The 21,378-nt window shown below is 44.5% G+C and overlaps 1 protein-coding gene across 3 annotated transcripts in view; it reads right to left on the minus strand.

The window, feature by feature from the left end:
* Positions 1-20,841, minus strand: part of LOC110521417 (DNA-directed RNA polymerase, mitochondrial) — a 40,535-nt gene extending 19,694 nt beyond the window's left edge. For 2 of the 3 annotated variants that reach the window (XR_002473136.3, XM_021598949.3), the window contains exons 1-5: positions 20,638-20,841; positions 13,901-13,999; positions 12,942-13,789; positions 12,701-12,834; positions 9,172-9,358 (exon numbers count right to left, since the gene is read on the minus strand). Coding sequence is in view for 2 of the 3 variants with exons in the window: in XM_021598949.3 (XP_021454624.3) it covers positions 9,172-9,358; positions 12,701-12,834; positions 12,942-13,789; positions 13,901-13,999; positions 20,638-20,779 (1,410 nt within the window). In the remaining variant the exon portion in view is untranslated. Of the gene's footprint in view, positions 1-9,171; positions 9,359-12,700; positions 12,835-12,941; positions 13,790-13,900; positions 14,000-14,435; positions 14,574-20,637 lie in introns of those variants that run through there. The other variant, XM_090231294.1, reaches the window with a different exon arrangement.
* Between the last annotated feature and the right edge of the window lie 537 nt (positions 20,842-21,378).

Raw genomic sequence — 21,378 nt, forward strand, 5'->3', positions numbered from 1 at the left:
GATGGTTCAGAGAGGCCATACACAGACAGGGTTTTACAGGGAGAGACCATTACATCACAGGAGAGAGACACTGGAAGGGAGCATACATTAGACCTAATGTCTATTATCAGAATCAATATTAGATACATTTAGATTACTCACATAGCTATTTTGGAATGCGTGTGTGCACATTCGAGCGTGTTTGTCCAGTCCTAGCCAAAAAGAGGGTGCGTGTGTGTATTCTGAATAATATGAGTGTGTGGTGAAGGGGAGGGCTCGGTCAGGTCAGGGTGCGTCGCTGAGTGCGTTTTGACAGTGCAGTCAGCTGCCAACACACAGAGCATTACGCAGCCTTATTTACTAGACCAGGGATTATCAACTAGATTCAGCCGAGGGGAGATTTTTTCTTGAGCGGATGGTCAAGGGGCCGGAACACAATTACAAATCATTTGTAGACTGCAAATTGACCGCAAAAAGCCCAAACATATATAATATTTGACTAAACCATAATCTCAAACTTTTTTTACATTTGTATACGATCGCATACACTCAGTGGTCAATTTATTAGGTACACAACCCTGTTCACAAAAATGGTTTGCTCCTATAGACCGTGAGTCACGTTCCCATGGCTTGCTATAAAAAGAAGGCAGACAGGCAACCGGTAACAGTTTGATTTAACGTTAGAATGGGAAAAACAAGTGACCTAAGCGACTTTGAGCGTGGTATGATCGTCCTGGGCTTTTCACACACGCAGTGTCTAGGGTTCACGGAGAATTGTGAAACAAAAAAAAAACTACAAATCCTGTCAAATCAAATCAAATTGTATTTGTCACATACACATGGTTAGCAGATGTTAATGCGAGTGTAGCGAAATGCTTGTGCTTCTAGTTCCGACAATGCAGTAATAACCAACAAGTAATCTAACTAACAATTCCAAAACTACTGTCTTGTACACAGTGTGAGGGGATAAAGAATATGTACATAAGGATATATGAATGAGTGATGGTACAGAGCAGCATAGGCAAGATACAGCAGATGGTATCGAGTACAGTATATACATATGAGATGAGTATGTAAACAAAGTGGCATAGTTAGTGGCTAGTGATACATGTATTACATAAGGATACAGTCGATGATATAGAGTACAGTATATACGTATGCATATGAGATTAATAATGTAGGGTAAGTAACATTATATAAGGTAGCATTGTTTAAAGTGGCTAGTGATATATTTACATCATTTCCCATTATTAAAGTGGCTGGAGTTGAGTCAGTGTCAGTGTGTTGGCGACAGCCACTCAATGTTAGTGGTGGCTGTTTAACAGTCTGATGGCCTTGAGATAGAAGCTGTTTTTCAGTCTCTCGGTCCCAGCTTTGATGCACCTGTACTGACCTCGCCTTCTGGATGATAGCGGGGTGAACAGGCAGTGGCTCGGGTGGTTGATGTCCTTGATGATCTTTATGGCCTTCCTGTGACATCGGGTGGTGTAGGTGTCCTGGAGGGCAGGTAGTTTGCCCCCGGTGATGCGTTGTGCAGACCTCACTACCCTCTGGAGAGCCTTACGGTTGAGGGCGGAGCAGTTGCCGTACCAGGCGGTGATACAGCCCGCCAGGATGCTCTCGATTGTGCATCTGTAGAAGTTTGTGAGTGCTTTTGGTGACAAGCCAAATTTCTTCAGCCTCCTAAGGTTGAAGAGGCGCTGCTGCGCCTTCTTCACAATGCTGTCTGTGTGAGTGGACCAATTCAGTTTGTCTGTGATGTGTATGCCGAGGAACTTAAAACTTGCTACCCTCTCCACTACTGTTCCATCGATGTGGATAGGGGGGTGTTCCCTCTGCTGTTTCCTGAAGTCCACAATCATCTCCTTAGTTTTGTTGACGTTGAGTGTGAGGTTATTTTCCTGACACCACACTCCGAGGGCCCTCACCTCCTCCCTGTAGGCCGTCTCGTCGTTGTTGGTAATCAAGCCTACCACTGTTGTGTCGTCCGCAAACTTGATGATTGAGTTGGAGGCGTGCGTGGCCACGCAGTTGTGGGTGAACAGGGAGTACAGGAGAGGGCTCAGAACGCACCCTTGTGGGGCCCCAGTGTTGAGGATCAGCGGGGAGGAGATGTTGTTGCCTACCCTCACCACCTGGGGGCGGCCCGTCAGGAAGTCCAGTACCCAGTTGCACAGGGCGGGGTCGAGACCCAGGGTCTCGAGCTTGATGACGAGCTTGGAGGGTACTATGGTGTTGAATGCCGAGCTGTAGTCAATGAACAGCATTCTCACATAGGTATTCCTCTTGTCCAGATGGGTTAGGGCAGTGTGCAGTGTGGTTGAGATTGCATCGTCTGTGGACCTATTTGGGCGGTAAGCAAATTGGAGTGGGTCTAGGGTGTCAGGTAGGGTGGAGGTGATATGGTCCTTGACTAGTCTCTCAAAGCACTTCATGATGACGGAAGTGAGTGCTACGGGGCGGTAGTCGTTTAGCTCAGTTACCTGAGCTTTCTTTGGAACAGGAACAATGGTGGCCCTCTTGAAGCATGTGGGAACAGCAGACTGGTATAGGGATTGATTGAATATGTCCGTAAACACACCGGCCAGCTGGTCTGCGCATGCTCTGAGGGTGCGGCTGGGGATGCCGTCTGGGCCTGCAGCCTTGCGAGGGTTAACACGTTTAAATGTCTTACTCACCTCGGCTGCAGTGAAGGAGAGACCGCAAGTTTGTGTTGCAGGCCGTGTCAGTGGCACTGTATTGTCCTCAAAGCGGGCAAAAAAGTTATTTAGTCTGCCTGGGAGCAGGACATCCTGGTCCGTGACTGGGCTGGATTTCTTCCTGTAGTCCGTGATTGACTGTAGACCCTGCCACATGCCTCGTGTCTGAGCGGTTGAATTGAGATTCTACTTCGTCTCTGTACTGACGCTTAGCTTGTTTGATAGCCTTGCGGAGGGAATAGCTGCACTGTTTGTATTCGGTCATGTTACCAGACACCTTGCCCTGATTAAAAGCAGTGGTTCGCGCTTTCAGTTTCACGCGAATGCTGCCATCAATCCACGGTTTCTGGTTAGGGAATGTTTTAATCGTTGCTATGGGAACGACATCTTCAACGCACGTTCTAATGAACTCACACACCGAATCAGCGTATTCGTCAATGTTGTTTTCTGACGCAATACGAAACATGTCCCAGTCCACGTGATGGAAGCAGTCTTGGAGTGTGGAGTCAGCTTGGTCGGACCAGCGTTGGACAGACCTCAGCGGGGGAGCCTCTTGTTTTAGTTTCTGTCTGTAGGCAGGGATCAACAAAATGGAGTCGTGGTCAGCTTTTCCGAAAGGGGGGTGGGGCAGGGCCTTATATGCGTTGCGGAAGTTAGAGTAACAATGATCCAAGGTCTTTCCACCCCTGGTTGCGCAATCGATATGCTGATAAAATTTAGGGAGTCTTGTTTTCAGATTAGCCTTGTTAAAATCCCCAGCTACAATGAATGCAGCCTCCGGATAAATGGTTTCCAGTTTGCAAAGAGTCAAATAAAGTTCATTCAGAGCCAACGATGTGACTGCTTGGGGGGGGATATATACGGCTGTGATTATAATCGAAGAGAATTCTCTTGGTAGATAATGCGGTCTACATTTGATTGTGAGGAATTCTAAATCAGGTGAACAGAAGGATTTGAGTTCCTGTATGTTTCTTTCATCACACCATGTCACGTTAGTCATAAGGCATACGCCCCCGCCCCTCTTCTTACCAGAAAGATGTTTGTTTCTGTCTGCGCGATGCGTGGAGAAACCTGTTGGCTGCACCGCTTCGGATAGCGTCTCTCCAGTAAGCCACGTTTCCGTGAAGCAAAGAACGTTACAGTTTCTGATGTCCCTCTGGAATGCTACCCTTGCTCGGATTTCATCAACCTTGTTGTCAAGAGACTGGACATTGGCAAGAAGAATGCTAGGGAATGGTGCACGGTGTGCCCGTCTCCGGAGTCTGACCAGAAGACCGCCTCGTTTCCCTCTTTTTCGGAGTCGTTTTTTTCGGTCGCTGCATGGGATCCACTCCGTTGTCCTGTTTGTAAGGCAGAACACAGGATCTGCGTCGCGAAAAACATTCTTGGTCGTACTGATGGTGAGTTGACGCTGATCTTATATTCAGTAGTTCTTCTCGACTGTATGTAATGAAACCTAAGATGACCTGGGGTACTAATGTAAGAAATAACACGTAAAAAAACAAAAAACTGCATAGTTTCCTAGGAACGCGAAGCGAGGCGGCCATCTCTGTCGGCGCCGGAAGTCAGCGGCAGTCCTGTAGGCGAAAACAGCTTGTTGATGAGAGAGGTCGAAGGAGGATGGCAAGAATTGTGCAAGCTAGCAGGCGGGCCACAAACAGGCAAATAACGACGCAGTACAACATTGGTGTGCAGAACGGCATCTCGGAACACACAACTCGTCAGTCCTTGTCACGGATGGGCTATTGCAACAGACGACCACACCGGGTTCCACTCCTATCAGCTAAGTCGGTAAGTCAGTACTGTGACTCAGTTGGTAGAACATGGCACTTGCAACGCCAGGGTTGTGAGTTCAATTCCCATGGGGGACCAGTACGAACAAATATCTGAAAATGTATGCTCTCAATGTATGTAAGTCACTCTGGATAAGAGAGTCTGCTAAATGACAAAAATTTGTTTTTTAACTAAAAGAAGCGGTTCCAGTGAGCACGTGATCAACACTGGACAATTGAGGAGTGGAAAAACATTGCCTTGTCCGACGAATCTCAATTCCTGTTGCATCATGCTGATGGCAGAGCAGGATTTGGTGTAAGCAGTAAGCAGAGTGCATGGACCCATCCTGTCTGATGTCAACGGTACAGGATGGTGAGGGGAATGTTTTCCCGGCACATGTTAGGTCCCTTGATAACAATTGTGGAACACGTCCATGCCCCGAATAATTCAGGTTGTTCTGGAGGCAAAGGGCAGGTCTGACCCGGTGTGCCTAATAAACTGGCCACTGAGTGTATACCTCTCTATTATGCGTGGGAAAACTTTCGAACAGATTTCCAAAATTAAAAATCACTTGGAGCTGATGTGCTGGTGTATTTACACCCCCCAACAGTTGCTCAGAAAACTTGGGGTGCCAAATAAAATCACCCGCAGGCCAAATTTGGCCAGTTGGGGAACCCTGCACTAAACGCTTAGTCTGCTGCCAACACACAGAACATTACCCAGGCTTAATCACTAGACATTCAGCGCCACAAGACTATAAAGTAAACAGATGGCTCATTGTGCTCGACGTAATAAGGTGTAGTCACATCTGTGTGCTCCAATTACTGTGGACTGGTACCTTGACTGCTTGGCATTTAATTTCCGAGATCAACTAAAAATCAAATGATATAATTTACAAAGGAGTATGAATATTCATATGTTTACATCTATCATTGGATGGTAATACATTTAAGGTCAGTGTAGTTGTGTCTGTCGGTCTCTGTGTGTTTGGTGCTTCGAGTGAAGGCACTAAATGGACTAAGGCAGGCCCACGCCACAATTCCCCCTGTGCCTGCAGTCACCTGACAGAGAGAAATAAAGAGGACACGAGGGCCCAAACTAACACAAACCAAACCCGGACCCTCATGCAAATTAACATCCATCCCATCACCCTCCCGCGGCCAATTAAAAAATAAATATGCTTATACTGCATAATTACATGCTGCTGCTTTGGGCTTAACCCTCAACAAAGGTCTGGCTGGCACCCAATTAAAAAGCTCCTAGAAAGTGTCGGCACATATATCTCATTATATAAAACACACAGCTGGCTAAGTGGTCCAGTGAGAAGGGTACATACTGAGAGGGCCTGTGTACTTTTACATGTTGTGATTTATTATTGAAAGAGGGCGTCCGTGAGCTGTGCAAGGACATCTGGGTATTATCAGGTAACACCTCATTGAAGGGTTGATGTACGGTGTCTCTTTATTAACCCGGGAGACACAGGAAGAGACACTAAATATGTCCGCAAAGGAGAGTCCGCTTGAACGGCAGCGAAAACAAAGCTAAAGGTTACGCGGGAGATAAGTAACTTCGTCACTGGCTCGAAGGCACTAAAGCATGGCACAATACTACTTATTTAAAGAGCAAGCTTTGCTGCTGAGGAACTACAGTATATACACTGATGTATTTGGACGCATACATTTTAGTCATTTAGCGGACACTCTTATGTTATAACATTCTGTTTCAGTGCATCTGTGGCAGTTCATGCTGGGCCATGAGAGAGGACTGAATAATAAGTATGCTCATGTGTATTGTTGTTTGCGTGTGTCAGACGCTTGTTTCTGACCAGGGGCAGAGATTGTCCAGAGACGGAGCAGAGCCAGCATGGACCGGAATGGGACAACTACCAAGCCTCCCTCCCTTTCCTTCTCGCTCTCTCTTCCAGCTAGGACCCCTGGCAAAGGCAGAACTGTCAGCTAAACCATAGATCAAGTGCAGTAGGGCACCAAGATTAACGAGTTAGCTCATAATGATAGAAATGAAATATCCCCCTCACAGGAGAACACAGCATCTCCAAACACTAGATCAAACTGCATTTCTGCACATCCAATTTGCAAATAGTACCTAGTATACCTTTTGTCCAGGTAGGGTATTAATATATATATATATATATAAATATATAAATAAATAAGTGTGTGTGTGTGTGTGTGTGTGTGTGTGTGTGTGTAGTTTCTAATGTATTCTAATATGCAGTTTCGACTTCCCGTGAGACGGTGTTATGAAAACTTGGCACGGAGTTAAGAAACAACTCTCCCTCTCTCCCCCCCACCCATGGTGCAAGCACAGCTAAAAATACATCCTGTATGGCAAACATGCTGTAAGTGAATCATGTAAGAAAGCATAGCAGCACCACTTAATAACCCTAACAGAAATCCCACTATGCCCTCAGATGAACCATCCAACAGGCAAAGCGTCAATACAGGATTAAGATTGAATCCTACACCGGTTCAATCTACTATTACGGACTACAAAGGGAAACCCAGCAGCGAGCTGCCCAGTGACACAAGCCTACCAGACGAGCTAAATGCCTTTTAAATGCTTGATTCGAGGCAAGCAACACTGAAGCACGCATGAGAGCACCAGCTGTTCAGGACAACGGTGTGATAACGCTCTCGGTAGCCAATGTGAGCAAGACCTTAAAACAGATCAACATTCACAAAGCTGCAGGGCCAGATGGATTACCAGGACGTGTACTCAAAGCATGCAATGACACACTGGCAAGTATCTTCACTGACATTTTCAACCTCTCCCTGACCGAGTCTGTAAAACCTACATGTTTCAAGCAGACCACCATAGTCCCTGTGCACAAGGAAGCGAAGGTAACCTGCCTAAATTATTACCAGCCCGTAGTTATCACATCAGTAACCATGAAGTGCTTTGAAAGGCTGGTCATGGCTCACAACAGCATCATCCCGGATACCCTAGACCCACTCCAATTCACATACCGCCCCAACAGATCCACAGATAACTCTCGATCGCACTCCACACTGCCCTTTCCTACCTGGACAAAAGGAATGCCTATGTGACAATGCTGTTCACTGACTAGTGCCCACAAAGCTCAACACTAAGCTACGGACTCTGGGACTAAACACCTCCCTCTGCAACTGGATCCTGATGGGCCACCCCCCAGGTGGTAAGGGTAGGCAACAACATCCAGGACCTATATAGTAGGCAGTGAGAGGAAAGCCCCAAAAAATTGTTAAAGACTCCAGTCACCCAAGTCAGACTGTTCTCTCTGCTACCGCACGCCAAGCGGTACTGGAGCGCCAAGTCTAGGACCAAAAGGCTCCTTAAGAGCTTCTACCCACTAGCCATAAGACTGCTGAACAATTAATCAAAATGGTCACCCCCCCCCCCCCCCCCCATTTGTTTTTAACACTTCTGCTACTTGCCGTTTATTATCTATGCAAAGTCACTTTACCCCTACCTACACGTACAAATTACCTCAACTAACCTGTAACCCAGAACATTGACCCCCTGTATATAGCCTTGTTATTGCTATTTTATTGTGCTACTTTTTTATTATTTTTTACTTTCTTTTATTTGGTAAATATTTTAACACTTTCTCAAACTGCATTGTTGGTTAAGGGCTTGTAAGGAAGCATTTCACAGTAAGGTCTACACATGTTGTATTCGGCGCATGTGACAAATAAAATTTGATTTGGTTTTAATTGCTCCTGTAAGTCGCTCTGTAAATGTATTTTATTTATTTAACTCTTATTATTAGGTAAGTTGACTGGGAACACATTCTCATTTACAGCAACAACCTGGCGAATAGTTACAGTGGAGAGGAGTTGAATAAGCCAATTGGAAGCTGGGGATGATTAGGTGGCCATGATGGTATGAGGACCAGATTGGGATTTTAGCCAGGACACCAGGGTTAACACCTCTACTCTTACGATAAGTGCCATGGGATCTTTAGTGACCACAGAGATTCAGGACACCCGTTTAACGTCCCATCCGAAAGACGTCACCTTACGCAGGGTCATGTCCCCAGTCCCTGTCATGGGGCATTGGGAAATTATTTTTTTTAGACCAGAGGAAAGAGTGGGATGCAGGGTGGTATGCTGCTGGATACTGCACCATGATTACATAGATATTGTTATAGGACAAACACATGACACAGTCCAACCACTGCTTTCAGAGAGCCCTCCAAGGCCTGGGGCGAATTTATTACGCTGATTGCTGCGAAACCGTTTACTCCAAACGAAAACGTTTTGCGACAAAAAACAAGTTTATATTGCTCAAATTCAGGTAGGTCCCTGCATGTTTCGTTCAATTTGCTCAGTTTGGTTCATAAACGATAAACGTTTTCTGTTGCAAGACGTATACACCCCTAGAAAAAGCACGTTTATGTGTCAGACTGCATGGCTGCATGACAGCGAGAGGGACAGAGAGACACATTTCTGTCTCCAACAATGGAAAGCGTGTTCTATTCTATTTCACTCTAGTTCAGTCACTATAGATTCAATAATTATTATATTTTACTCTATTCATAGTAAATAATTTATTAGATGTATATAGCACTTTTCATAATAGATCTCTCAAAATGCTTCATAAGCAAAAAAACGAACAAAAAGGACAGGTCCGGTCAAGCAATAAAAGCCAAGTCTCTGAATTCTGCATCCTCTGCAGATTGGTTGACGTGTCTACTCTACTCATATGTTGACATGTGTCCTACCTCTGTGTAGAAGTCTTTGACCAGCGGTGAGGAGCAAGTGTGCAGGACAGTGTTGATGCTGGGTTGAAAGCCTGGTTCCACAGTGTGGATGGCCCTCAGCACCATGTCCCTCTCATCCTGCCTGAACACACAGAGTCTAAACAGCTCTTCCACACACAGGCCATCCTCTTTCATCTGACGCAGGACCCTGAGGACAGACAGGAAACACAATGTCAGAAACAAGGTAGCAAACCTCAGTCAGTACTCCCTACAAAGTTGCATTTTGCATATTTCTTTCAAATAGCCATTACTTACAGATGAGTGCATTGGGGATAGATAAAGGCAATGGATGGATTACAAGTGTTGATAATCTGGTAATATTATCTTAATTGCTTGAAGTACAAAGTTAGGCATGTACTTTCATCAGCATAAAAAAACATAACTTTTTGACCTTGGTCTTCAGAAGGTGAACGAGGCCTAATGCCGGATCTAGCTTACTGTGGCCCCATGGTGACTTAATTATATTTAAAGCACCTCGGCTTCGATATCATTATGCATGGCTTTATTATGCTGATTGACAATGCCAGCATAACAAACATCATTTTTGGAAACATCAGGCAGTCCACAGACCAGTCACAGAGCACGTGTCATTTTAATTCAAATGATGGTCATCCTGAGACTCCACACCTGCCATGACTGGACTGTTGAATTCAGGAGTTAGCGATGTGCACACAGCCAGTGGAATACAGAATGTAGTGTATGGAGCAACAACTGAAGCTGAAGAGGGACTGAGGAAACTAAGGCCTGGCTAATTCAAAGCGGCCCGTTGGATAACCGATGGAGCCTTTGGGAACTAAGCAAGAGACAAAGCTGAAGTGTACTACTAAGCTAAGTCAACCTGAATGTCTGAGAAGAGGCCTGTTGTGTGTCAGACAGCATGGCCTCATAGCATGCTGGAAATAGTGTTCTGTTCTATTTCATTATATTCCAGTCTAGTTACTATAGATTCAATAATTCATCTATTTTACTCTACTCATGGAATTAAACAATTCTTTTGAAGCTTTATTTAACTAGGCAAGTCAGTTAAAAACCAATTCTTATTTACAATGACGGCCTACCCCGGCCAATCCCGGACGACGCTGGGCCAATTGTGCGCCGCCCTATGGGACTCCCAATCACGGCCTGTTGTAATGCAGCCTGGATTCAAACCAGGTACTGCAGTGACACCTCTAGCACTGCGATGCAGTGTCTTAGACCATGATGAGGTGAGTCGTCTACCCTACTCTGGGGTTGAGGTCAATTGCTCCTATATGTGACTGTTTCAGAGCACTGTATGAATGCCGTCTATCAGTAGGAATGAAAAGTTATGCTGTGGCATGTGATGTGTAACACCTCGATGTAACCCAGAGACAGAGGGCACAGGTGGGCTTATGTGTTACCACTGCCCTCTAGTGGAGTAAAACAGAATACTGCGACACTGACAAAGCAAAAGGGATGAGGTATTGGAGGGGGGAAGATTTGTCATCAATGAGAGTGTATTCCTTTGCCCTCTAGAGCTTTCTGTAAGACAGTAATTAAATAGCATTCACAGAAACAAACGGAATCCTACATTTTTGTGTCACCCTGATTTCTTTGCATGTTTTGGTATTGTTAAAATACTTTTGGTCGGGAGCGACAGATTGGATTGGCCATTACTGTTTAACATTTCATTTTCTCAGTGTCTCTTGAACAAAGAGGGGTTTAGGCCTTGTGCTCTCAGTGTGGTCTGGAGGAATAAAGAGACAGGGGCGGGGATTACACTGCTATCAGCTCACACAGCGCAGATCAGGACAGGGAGCTGACAAGGGTACACGAAGAAGCGAGACCGAGAGAAAGCTGAAGATAAACTTTAGTTCTGTAGGAATGAGTTGTGCTTTAAAAGGATGCTAGCCGCCAGGCACAGTGCCACTGTGGACAATGGAAACCACATCAGGCCAGGAGATACAGTACAACGAGAAAGAGGGGACACTGGAGACAGAAAGAGGGGGAACTCGAGACGAACAGGGGAAGGGGAGGAAGAACAGTGTGCGAGAAAGATGTCATGGCTGGGCTGAAGAGTGAGCAAGAGAGCACCACCGCAGAACAACAATGTCATTGGTATCACCATACAGTGATCGATGGACCAACCAGCTGGCCCTATCCACCCCTACTGCTCTGCAACCTACTCTGTCATTGGGCCACACTGCATAGGGTGACATCCTCAGGGGGGACAGCAGAGTAGGGCGGGATAACCAGAGACAAGAGGGTCAGCGTCATGATAGTCTGAAAGAGCGCTCAAAAGGAAATCACTTTCAGCACAACCGCAGACTGACCAAGACTGACTCAGGATTCTCTGTCATGACTCTGTATTCAAACAAACTGCAGTTCTACACAACAAGGCTAGAAACCAAATCTGATAGAAGAGTCTGTGTCATGAATACCATTACCAGCCAGTTTTTGCAGATTTTTTTTATTTTTTAAATCTCCTTTTGAATGAATTAGGCTAACATTCTAGTCAGCATATTGACATTGACAAATTGAGTTCCACCAAGCCTCCAAACAGACTGTTATTTCCTTGTCCAATAAGCATAATCAAATTACTGACAGCAGGTTGTTAACAAACAAACACATACAGTATCAATCACAATCCATTTAGCCTGAATGAAATCCATTTGGCCCGGTCTCGGTATAGTCAGCCAGCAGATTGTCCTGGCCTACAACAGATAGGGACATTCATTAAGATATAGCGAGGTCTCTCTCCCTCTCCCAGGATGAGGTCTATATTAACATGTATTTTGACAGGGAGTCATGCTGAGACCATGGTCTCTTTCACAGATGAGCCCTGTAAACACATCAATACAGATATCGGTATACACAATGTGTGCCGCCATGCTAAATGTCATGCAATAAATCTGTCTGGAGGAAGCATGCAGTACCCGACACCACCACTGACCTAAACGCAATATCACTAATCAATGGAGACTTCTCATTCAGGATGCCTGCCTAGCGCCTCCTCACCTCCAGGAAAGATACTTCACTTTCACCCATAACACCTCTCCACACACAGCTGGCCCATGTGCTCAGCCCTCAAAAAATGCCCCACATAACAACGTATTACAGGAAATATAAATGGCAGCATCCTCTAGACGAGAGGGTATTGAGTGGCCAGGTGCTAGACTGGGTAGAAATATCGATGATCTCACATTTAAACAGTGTTGAAACCCCAGTATCTCTAGACACGCTCGTTAACACTGGATCACAGAGGAGGCTAGAATAAAGAGAAATATGAACCGCAAAGCTAATAGGAGAGTCTGACATCTAGTGGGAAACTCAGGCTACAAATGCACTGGCCATCTAGTAATAATCATCCAAGACCACAACGAATTCTCTTACACATTTAAAGCAGTCTAGGTATTGTTTTGTTTAACAGTCAGATATTATCATATTTACCTAATGTCAACAAGTTCCAGATGAACCTAGAGTTACAGTTATGAGTTAAGTTCTGTAAATGGCTGTCTGTGGGTTAGCCTACCTGTTGATGACCTTTGGAGAACAGTTAGGGGTTCTGCCCATACACTCCAGTGCAGCACAGTAGGAGGTGAGGTTAGGCTTCAGACCTGCCTCTTCTACCAGAATGAACATACGTCCAATCTGGTTCAAAGAGCCCTGCAGTTGTCCACATGGAGAATAAGGAGGTAATGCAGAATTTAGAGACTTGTGTAGACACTGTATTAGAATTATTGAATTCTAATACAAGAGTGAGCAGCACTTACCTTCTTGGCCCAGACCCTCATCATGACGTTGTAGAGTCCTATGTTGAGCAGGTTGCGTCGGCTGATCATGCGGTGGTGAGTGAGCAGGAGGCGCTGGGCTCGGTCAATGTCGCCACAGAACACACAGGCCTCCAGGTAGCAATGCACACTAAGCTGGACACCCTCGTACATCCTGGCCTCGCTGTTATCCTGCACGAGCTCCGGGCTGGCAGACATAGCCCACTGGTTAAGCTTCCTCTCCAACTTCTCCACCTCAGCCAGCTCCTGGGCCTTGGCCTCAGTCTTCCTCTCCAGCTCAGCCAGCTCCTGGTCCCTGGCCTCAGAAAACTCAGGAGCCGGCTCCTTTGAGGCTTTCCCCTTTCCTTTGGCTTTTCTAATAGGCACAGTTGCAGCAGCAACCGGTGCACCTGCCATAGTGTGCGCTTGGATTGCAGTTGGCTCTTGGTTTTTCAGAGTCTTGCTCTTTTTAGATGCTGATGCAGTCTTTTTTCCAGCTTTTGTCAATATGTTTTTTTGTGCGGTACCTGGTAGCATCAGTTTTCCTTTTCTGCTTTTCACAGGTTTATCTTCTATGCCTAGCTTCAGGTTCAGTTTCTTTGTTTTAGTCGTCTTCTCCTGAATCAGTTTCTCCATCCAGCGGGATTTGTAGGCTGAAGCATCTTTGCCCCCTCCCTTACTAATAGTCTGTCCCACCTTGGGCAACTCAGTCCTCCCCCCAGAAACATTTTTGTGACTCTTCCCTGAAGAAGCCCCTCTCCCCGACTTGGAAGCATTGACAAATTGTACCTTTGCATGTTGGACATCTAAAACAATGTCAGATTGGAGTTGCTGGATTCTGGCCTCAAGCACTGGAAAAAAGAACGGGAGAGAGAAAATACTAGCATTGTGATATAATAGAAAACAAACATGTAAAAGCATTTGAGGGATCACATGCATGATAAAAGGAATTTATTACATACCATCTAACAGCTGAGATTGTTCCCATACTCGTTTTTTCCCATCCTCTTTCTTTGGGATCAGAGCTGAGAAATGTCTTCGTTGTGATGTCCATGGTGGATCTGTAAGAAGATTGTTGTGAGAATTCCTATATACAGTGCCTCGCAAAAGTATTCATCCCCCTTGGGGTTTTTCCTATTATGTTGCATTACAACCTGTAATTTAAATGGTTTTTAAAGGGATTTCATGTCCAGATGGGTTAGGGCCGTGTGCAGTGTGATTGCGTCGTCTGTGGACCTATTGGGGCGGTAAGCAAACTGGAGTGGGTCTAGGGTGTCAGGTAGGGTGGAGGTGATATGGTCCTTGACTAGTCTCTCAAAGCACTTGATGATGACGGAAGTGAGTGCTACGGGCGCGGTAGTTGTTTAGCTCAATTAGCTTTCTTGGGAGCAAGAACAATGGTGGCCCTCTTGAAGCATGTGGGAACAGGTTTGGGAATGTTTTAATAGTTGCTGTGGGTAAGACATCGCTGATGCACTTGCAAATAAACTCACTCACCGAATCAGCATATTCGTCAATGGTGTTGTTCGCCGCAATGCGGAACATATCCCAATCCACGTGATCGAAGCAATCTTGAAGCGTGGCATCAGATTGGTTGGACCAAAGATAAACAGACTTGAGAGCGGGAGCTTCCTGTTTTAGTCTCTGTCTATAGGCAGGGAGCAACAAAATGGAGTCGTGGTCAGCTTTTCCAAAAGGAGGGCGGGGGTTATATGCATCACGGAAGTTAGAATAACAATGATCCAGGGATTTACCAGCCCTGGTAGCACAATCGATATGCTGATAGAATTTAGGGAGTCTTGTTTTCAGATTAGCCTTGTTAAAATCCCCAGCTACAATGAATGCAGCCTCAGGATATGTGGTTTCCAGTTTACATAGAGTCAAATAAAGTTTGTTCAGGGCCGTCGATATGTCTGCTTGGGGGGGAATATATGCGGCTGTGATTATAATCGAAGATAATTCTCTTGGTAGATAATGTGGTCGACATTTGATTGTGAGGAATTCTAAGTCAGGTGAACAGAGGGACTTGAGTTCATGTATGTTGTTATGATCACACCACGTCTCGTTAATCATAAGGCATACCAGAAAGATGCTTGTTTCTGTTGGCGCAATGCATGAAGAAACCAGCTGGCTGTACCGACTCCGATAGCGTGTCTCGAGTGAGCCATGTTTCCATGAGGCAAAGAACATTACAGTCTCTTGTGTCTCTCTGGAATGCTACCCTTGCTCGGATTTCATCAACCTTGTTGTCAAGAGACTGGACATTGGTGAGTAGTATGCTCCGGAGCGGTGCGCCCGTCTCCGGAACCTGACCAGAAGGCCGCTTCGTCTGCCACTTTTACGGCAATGTTGTTTTGGTTCGCAGGCTGGGATCTGATCCATTGTCCTGGGTGGTGGGCAAAACAGAGGTTCCGCTTCGGGAAAGTCGTATTCCTGGTCGTAATGATGGTGAGTTGACGTTGCTCTTACAGTGCCTTGCGAAAGTATTCGGCCCCCTTGAACTTTGCGACCTTTTGCCACATTTCAGGCTTCAAACATAAAGATATAAAACTATTTTTTTGTGAAGAATCAACAAAAAGTGGGACACAATCATGAAGTGGAACGACATTTATTGGATATTTCAAACTTTTTTAACAAATCAAAAACTGAAAAATTGGGCGTGCAAAATTATTCAGCCCCCTTAAGTTAATACTTTGTAGCGCCACCTTTTGCTGCGATTACAGCTGTAAGTCGCTTGGGGTGTCTCTATCAGTTTTGCACATCGAGACTGACATTTTTTCCCATTCCTCCTTGCAAAACAGCTCGAGCTCAGTGAGGTTGGATGGAGAGCATTTGTGAACAGCAGTTTTCAGTTCTTTCCACAGATTCTCGATTGGATTCAGGTCTGGACTTTGACTTGGCCATTCTAACACCTGGATATGTTTATTATTGAACCATTCCATTGTAGATTTTGCTTTATGTTTTGGATCATTGTCTTGTTGGAAGACAAATCTCCGTCCCAGTCTCAGGTCTTTTGCAGACTCCATCAGGTTTTCTTCCAGAATGGTCCTGTATTTGGGTCCATCCATCTTCCCTGTCCCTGCTGAAGAAAAGCAGGCCCAAACCATGATGCTGCCACCACCATGTTTGACAGTGGGGATGGTGTGTGCGGGGTGATGAGCTGTTTTGCTTTTACGCCAAACATAACGTCTTGCATTGTTGCCAAAAAGTTCAATTTTGGTTTCATCTGACCAGAGCACCTTCTTCCACATGTTTGGTGTGTCTCCCAGGTGGCTTGTGGCAAACTTTAAACGACACTTTTTATGGATATCTTTAAGAAATGGCTTTCTTCTTGCCACTCTTCCATGAAGGCCAGATTTGTGCAATATACAACTGATTGTTGTCCTATGGACAGAGTCTCCCACCTCAGCTGTAGATCTCTGCAGTTCATCCAGAGTGATCATGGGCCTCTTGGCTGCATCTCTGATCAGTCTTCTCCTTGTATGAGCTGAATGTTTAGAGGGACGGCCAGGTCTTGGTAGATTTGCAGTGGTCTGATACTCCTTCCATTTCAATATTATCGCTTGCACAGTGCTCCTTGGGATGTTTAAAGCTTGGGAAATCTTTTTGTATCCAAATCCGGCTTTAAACTTTTTCACAACAGTATCTCGGACCTGCCTGGTGTGTTCCTTGTTCTTCATGATGCTCTCAGAGCTTTTAACGGACCTCTGAGACTATCACAGTGCAGGTGCATTTATACGGAGACTTGATTACACACAGGTGGATTGTATTTCCCATCATTAGTCATTTAGGTCAACATTGGATCATTCAGAGATCCTCACTGAACTTCTGGAGAGAGTTTGCTGCACTGAAAGTAAAAGGGCTGAATAATTTTGCACGCCCAATTTTTCAGTTTTTGATTTGTTAAAAAAGTTTGAAATATCCAATAAATGTCGTTCCACTTCATGATTGTGTCCCACTTGTTGTTGATTCTTCACAAAAAAATACAGTTTTATATCTTTATGTTTGAAGCCTGAAATGTGGCAAAAGGTCGCAAAGTTCAAGGGGGCCGAATACTTTGGCAAGGCACTGTATATCCAGTAGTTCCTCCCGACTGTATGTAATAAAAACCTAAGATTACTTGGGGTACCAATGTAAGAAATAACACGTAAAAAAATCAAATACTGCATAGTTTCCTAGGAACGCGAAGCGAGGCGGACATCTCTGTCGGTGTCGGAAGTAGCACGTATTCACCCCCTTCGCTCTGAAGTCCCTAAATAAGATCTGGTGCAACCAATTACCGTTAGAAGTCACATAATTAGTTAAATAAAGTCCACCTGTGTGCAATCTAAGTGTCACATGATCTGTCACACGATCTCAGTATACATACACCTGTTCTGAAAGGCCCCAGTCTGCAACACCACTAAGCAAGCGGCACCATGAAGACCAAGGGGCTCTCCAAAGAGGTCCAGGACAAAGTTGTGGAGAACAGAGAACCATTAAATCCATACAAAAAATTGAAAGAATATGGCACCACAACAAACCTGCCAAGAGAGGGCTACCCACCAAAACTCACAGACCAGGCAAGGAGGGAATTAATAAGAGATGCAACAAAGAGACCAAAGATAACCCTGAAAGTGCTGCAAAGCTCCACAGCAGAGATTGGAGTATCTGTCCATAGGACTACTTTAAGCCGTACACTACACAGAGCTGGGGTTTATGGAAGAGCGGCCAGAAAAAAGCCATTGATTAAAGAAAAAAATAAGCAAACACGTTTTGTGTTCGCCAAAAGACATGTGGGAGACTCCCCAAACATATTGAAATAGGTACTCTGGTCAGATGAGGCTAAAATGTAGCTTTTTTGCCATCAAGGAAAACGCTATGTCTGGTGCAAACCCAAGATTCCTCATCACCCCGAGAACACCATCACAACAGTGAAGCATGGTGGTGGCAGCGTCATGCTGTGGGGGTGTTTTCGAATTTGCAGGGACTGGGAAACTGGTCAGAATAGAAGGAATGATGGTGCTAAATACAGGGAAATTCTAGAGGGAAACCTGTTTCACTCTTCCAGATGATTTGAGCCTGGGACGGAGGTTCACCTTCCAGCAGGACAATGACCATAAGCATACTGCTAAAGCAACACTCGAGTGGTTTAAGGGGAAACATTTAAATGTCTTGGAATGGCCTAGTCAAAGCCCAGACCTCAATCCAATTGAGAATCTGTGGTATGACTTAAAGATGGCTGTACACCAGCGGAACCCATCCAACTTGAAGGAGCTGGAGTAGTTTTCCCTAAAAGAATAGGCAATAAAAAAATTTGATCACCCATATTGTGCCATTAATATTAGAATGTTTGAAGCGTAGCCATAGAAATCCATGTAATGAGGCAGCTATGTTTTTGAATAGTAACTTAAGTGAAATAAGCTAATTGATGAGCTAATTGCCATCATTTGAGTCAATTGGAGGTGTACCTGTGGATGTATTTCAAGGCCTACCTTCAAACTCAGTGCCTCTTTGCATTGACATCTTGGGAAAATGAAAATAAATCAGCCAAGACCTCAGAAAAATATTGTAGACCTCCACAAGTCTGGTTCATTCTTGGGAGCAATTTCCAAATGCCTGAAGGTACCACGTTCATCTGTACAAACAATAGTACGCAAGTATAAACACCATGTGACCACGCAGCCTTCATACCGCTGAGGAAGGAGATGCATTCTGTCTCCAAGAGATGAACGTGCTTTGGTGCGAAAAGTGCAAATCAATCCCAGAACAGCAGCAAAAGACCTTGTGAAGATTCTGGAGGAAACGGGTACAAAAGTATCTATATCCACAGTAAAACGAGTCCTATATTGACATAACCTGAAATTCCGCTCAGCACGGAAGAAGCCACAGCTCCAAAACCACAATAAAAAAGCCAGACTACGGTTTGCAACTGCACATGGGGACAAAGATCGTACTTTTTTGAGAAATGTCCTAAGGTCTGATGAAACAAAAATAGAACTGTTTGGCCATAATAACTGTTTGGCCATTATGTTTGGAGGAAAAAGGGGGAGGCTTGCAAGCCAAAGAACACCATCCGAACTGTGAAACACGGAGTGGCAGCATCATGTTGTGGGGGTGCTTTGCTGCTGGAGGGACTGGTGCACTTCACAAAATAGATGGCATCATGAGGTAGGAAAATTGTGGATATATTGAAGCAACATCCCAAGACATCAGTCAGGAAGTTAAAGCTTGGTCTTCCAAATGGACAAATGACCCCAAGCACACTTCCAAAGTTGTGGCAAAATCGCTTAAAAAGCCCTGACCTCAATCCTATAGAAAATTTGTGGGAGTAACGGATGTGAAACGGCTAGCTTAGTTAGCGGGGCGCACTAAATAGCGTTTCAATCGGTGACGTCACTTGCTCTGAGACCTTGAAGTAGTGGTTCCGCAAGGGCCGCGGCTTTTGTGGAGCGATGGGTAACGATGCTTCGAGGGGTGACTGTTGTTGATGTGTGCAGAGGGTTCCTGGTTCGCGCCCGGGTATGGGCGAGGGGACGGTCTAAAGTTATACTGTTACATGGGCTGAACTGAAAAAGCGTGTGCGAGCATGGAGGCCTACAAACCTGACTCAGTTACACCAGCTCTGTCAGGAGGAATGGGCCAAATTTCACCCAACTTATTGTGGGAAGCTTGTGGAAGTCTACCCGAAATGTTTGACCCAAGTTTAACAATTTAAAGGCAATGCTACCAAATACTAATTGAGTGTATGTAAACTTCTGACCCACTGGCAATGTGAAGAAAGAAATAAAAGCTGAATTAAATCTACTATTATTCTGACATTTCGCATTCTTAAAAAAAAAGTGGTGATCCTAACTGACCCAAGACAGGGAATTTTTACTATGATTAAATGTTAGGAATTGTGAAAAACTGAGTTAAAATGTATTTGTCTAAGGTGTGTGTCAACTTCCAACTTCAACTGTGTATATACCCTAGAGGTCAAAGTTCTGTTAACCTGAATTTACCCGAAAATGTGTCTGATGGATAGTTGTGAATAAAAACTGTCCAATGATTAAAGGGTATAAACTAGCAATATTTTGTTTTATACTGACATTTTCTCATAGGTTAAAATCCCTATTGGAAAAAAATTAATGGGATGGAGGTACGAAAAAGTGATAACACACAGAAAGCTAGCATTGCTGCACTGCTATCACACATTTTCAAACTCTAGGGACATGGATCTTTTTAAAAAAATCACTGAGACATGACGGCCCAAATCTGGGGGATACGGCTCATGAACAAAATGTGCCATTTCAAAACATTCCAACTCATAGGTAAATGGTTGACTTGAGTCAATTAATTTGCCATTTAGTATGGATTAACAACGTCTTAAAAAATAAATGTATATATATATATTGGCATTTATCAGCCAACGACCTCTGATGTCTAAGTAATGTAACGTTACCCATGATGATAGCTAGCTAACTGTTTCTAAGTTCACTAACTAACGTTAGCTAGCTGCATGGCTATAAAAATCGCGACAGGATTTAGGGGGTGGCTGGTCAGTTAATTTATCTAACGTTTATCATGCATCATTACAAACAAGCTGTATACATTGAGACATATCACAAGTGATATTCAGTGCTCTTTCCAGGTCTGACAACACTGTCTGAAATATGAATCCTGCATGCTTGAGCATGCACTTAACAAGTTAGATAGCGCAAGGGACAACAACATTTACCTGATATTCGTCTTTCAACGTTATTCCGTAGTGTAAGAAAGTAGTGGCAATGGCCAGCATTTGACACACGACGAACACTTCTTTCCAACAATATTAGACCACTCAGACACTTCGGTAAGGCACACAGTCTCAATAGCGACATGTTCACATAACTGCACAACACTTCTCCACGCTAGGCTGCCATCTTGAAAAAGACAAAGCTAATCGAACACAAAAGAGCAGAGTATAGGCAAGGATAGACGACTACTAATAAATCGAAGAGTAGATTTAGAAACAAGACAATTATGTTTTATATGTATTGAAAGTAGTGTAGAATATTATTTGTTAAACAAATATAATAGTCAACATTAACTTTGTGCAATTTGTACAAAACATTAGGAACACATTCCTAATATTGCATTGAACCTCCTTTGTCCCTCAGAACAGCCTCAATTCATCGGGGCATTGACTCTACAAGGTGTCGAAACAGTTGTGTCAAGTTGGCTAGATGTCGGTTGGGTGGTGGACCATTCTCAATACACACGGGGAACTGCTGAGCTTGAAAACCCGGCAGCGTTGCAGTTCATACATACTACCATACTCAGTTCAAAGTCACTTAAATATTTTGTATTGCCCAGTCACCCTCTGAATGCTACACAATCCATGTTTCAAGGCTTAAAAAACCTTCTTTAACCTGTCTCCTTCCCTTCATCTATATACTGATTGAAGTGGTTTTAACAGGTGACATCAATAATGGATAAG

Source organism: Oncorhynchus mykiss, chromosome 4, assembly GCF_057628025.1.
Source record: "Oncorhynchus mykiss isolate SJ-2025 chromosome 4, ASM5762802v1, whole genome shotgun sequence".
Taxonomy (NCBI): Eukaryota; Metazoa; Chordata; class Actinopteri; order Salmoniformes; family Salmonidae; genus Oncorhynchus; species Oncorhynchus mykiss.